General features: G+C 62.7%; 1 protein-coding gene across 1 annotated transcript in view; it reads right to left on the minus strand.

Moving 5' to 3' along the window:
• Positions 1-1022, minus strand: part of GCC1 (GRIP and coiled-coil domain containing 1) — a gene marked incomplete at its 5' end in the record, with an annotated part of 2852 nt that extends 1830 nt beyond the window's left edge. The window contains one exon of the mRNA XM_010001490.1: positions 447-1022. Within this exon, the coding sequence (XP_009999792.1) occupies positions 447-1022 (576 nt within the window). The remainder of the gene's footprint in view (positions 1-446) is intronic.
• Positions 1023-1037: the final 15 nt, after the last annotated feature.

Raw genomic sequence — 1037 nt, forward strand, 5'->3', positions numbered from 1 at the left:
CCAAACCCCCCCAAGATTCCCCCAAACCCCCCCATGACTCCCCAAAACCCTCCCACGATTCCTCCAAACCCTCCCACAGTTCCTCCTGCTACCCTCACAGCCCAGAATTTCCCCCTCATGTCCAGCCTCAATCTCCCCTCTCCCAGTTTTAAGCCATGAACCTGTTCAGAACCCAGTGTCACTGTGGGGGGGACACCCACTGTGTGATCAGCTCAGAGGTTGCTCCCAAACCTGGTGTTCACCACCCCCTGACTGATGTGGCTTGTACCCCGTATCCCAACCAGCAGGACTAGGATCCCATCCCTCCCTTCATGCTCTGATTTATTTTAAACCCCTTGGACTTTGTGGGACTGGGAATCTGTGCCCCTCTGCCCTCCAAACCTGCCCCAGGCCCCACCAACAGACCCCACAGCACCAGCTACTCCAGGACCCGGGCAGGGAATCACCTTCCTCATCTCCTGCAGCAGCTGCACTTGGAAGTGGTTCCTCAGGCTGGCCATCTCCTCCTGCAGGTCCTGCACCCGGGGGTCTGGCCTGTTCTCCTCCTGCACAGCCTGCAGCTCCTTCTTCAGCTCTTCCACCTCCTGGCTCAGCTGCCTGACCTGCAGCTCGTAGCCCTGGGCTCGCTCGGCCGCGGTGGCCCTCCCGGCCAGCACCTCCCTGGTCTCCTCCAGCTTCAGCTCTGCCTCCTGCCTCGAGTTCCTCTCGCTCTGCAGCAGCTTCTGCAGCTCCCTCAGCATCAGGGCATGGTCCCCCTGCTCCTGGGCCCTGTCGTGCTGCTGGGTGATGAGCCTGGCCTTGGTCTCTGCCAGCTGCTCCTGCAGGGAGCTCAGCTCCTCTCCCAGCCTCCCCGCCTCCTCCTCCGCCTTCCTCCCCCCCTCCTCCAGCTCCTGCCTCATCTTCCTCCTGTCTGCCTGGTAGGAGGCCTCCATGCGGGACTTCTCCTGCGTGACAGTGGACAGGGCACTGGTCAGGGTGGCCAGTTGGGTCTTCAGCTGCAGGACCCTCCTGCCAGCCTGGGGTGCTGCCCCCTCCCC

This window comes from Chaetura pelagica, unplaced genomic scaffold, assembly GCF_000747805.2.
Source record: "Chaetura pelagica isolate M959 unplaced genomic scaffold, ChaPel_1.0 scaffold687, whole genome shotgun sequence".
NCBI lineage: Eukaryota > Metazoa > Chordata > Aves > Apodiformes > Apodidae > Chaetura > Chaetura pelagica.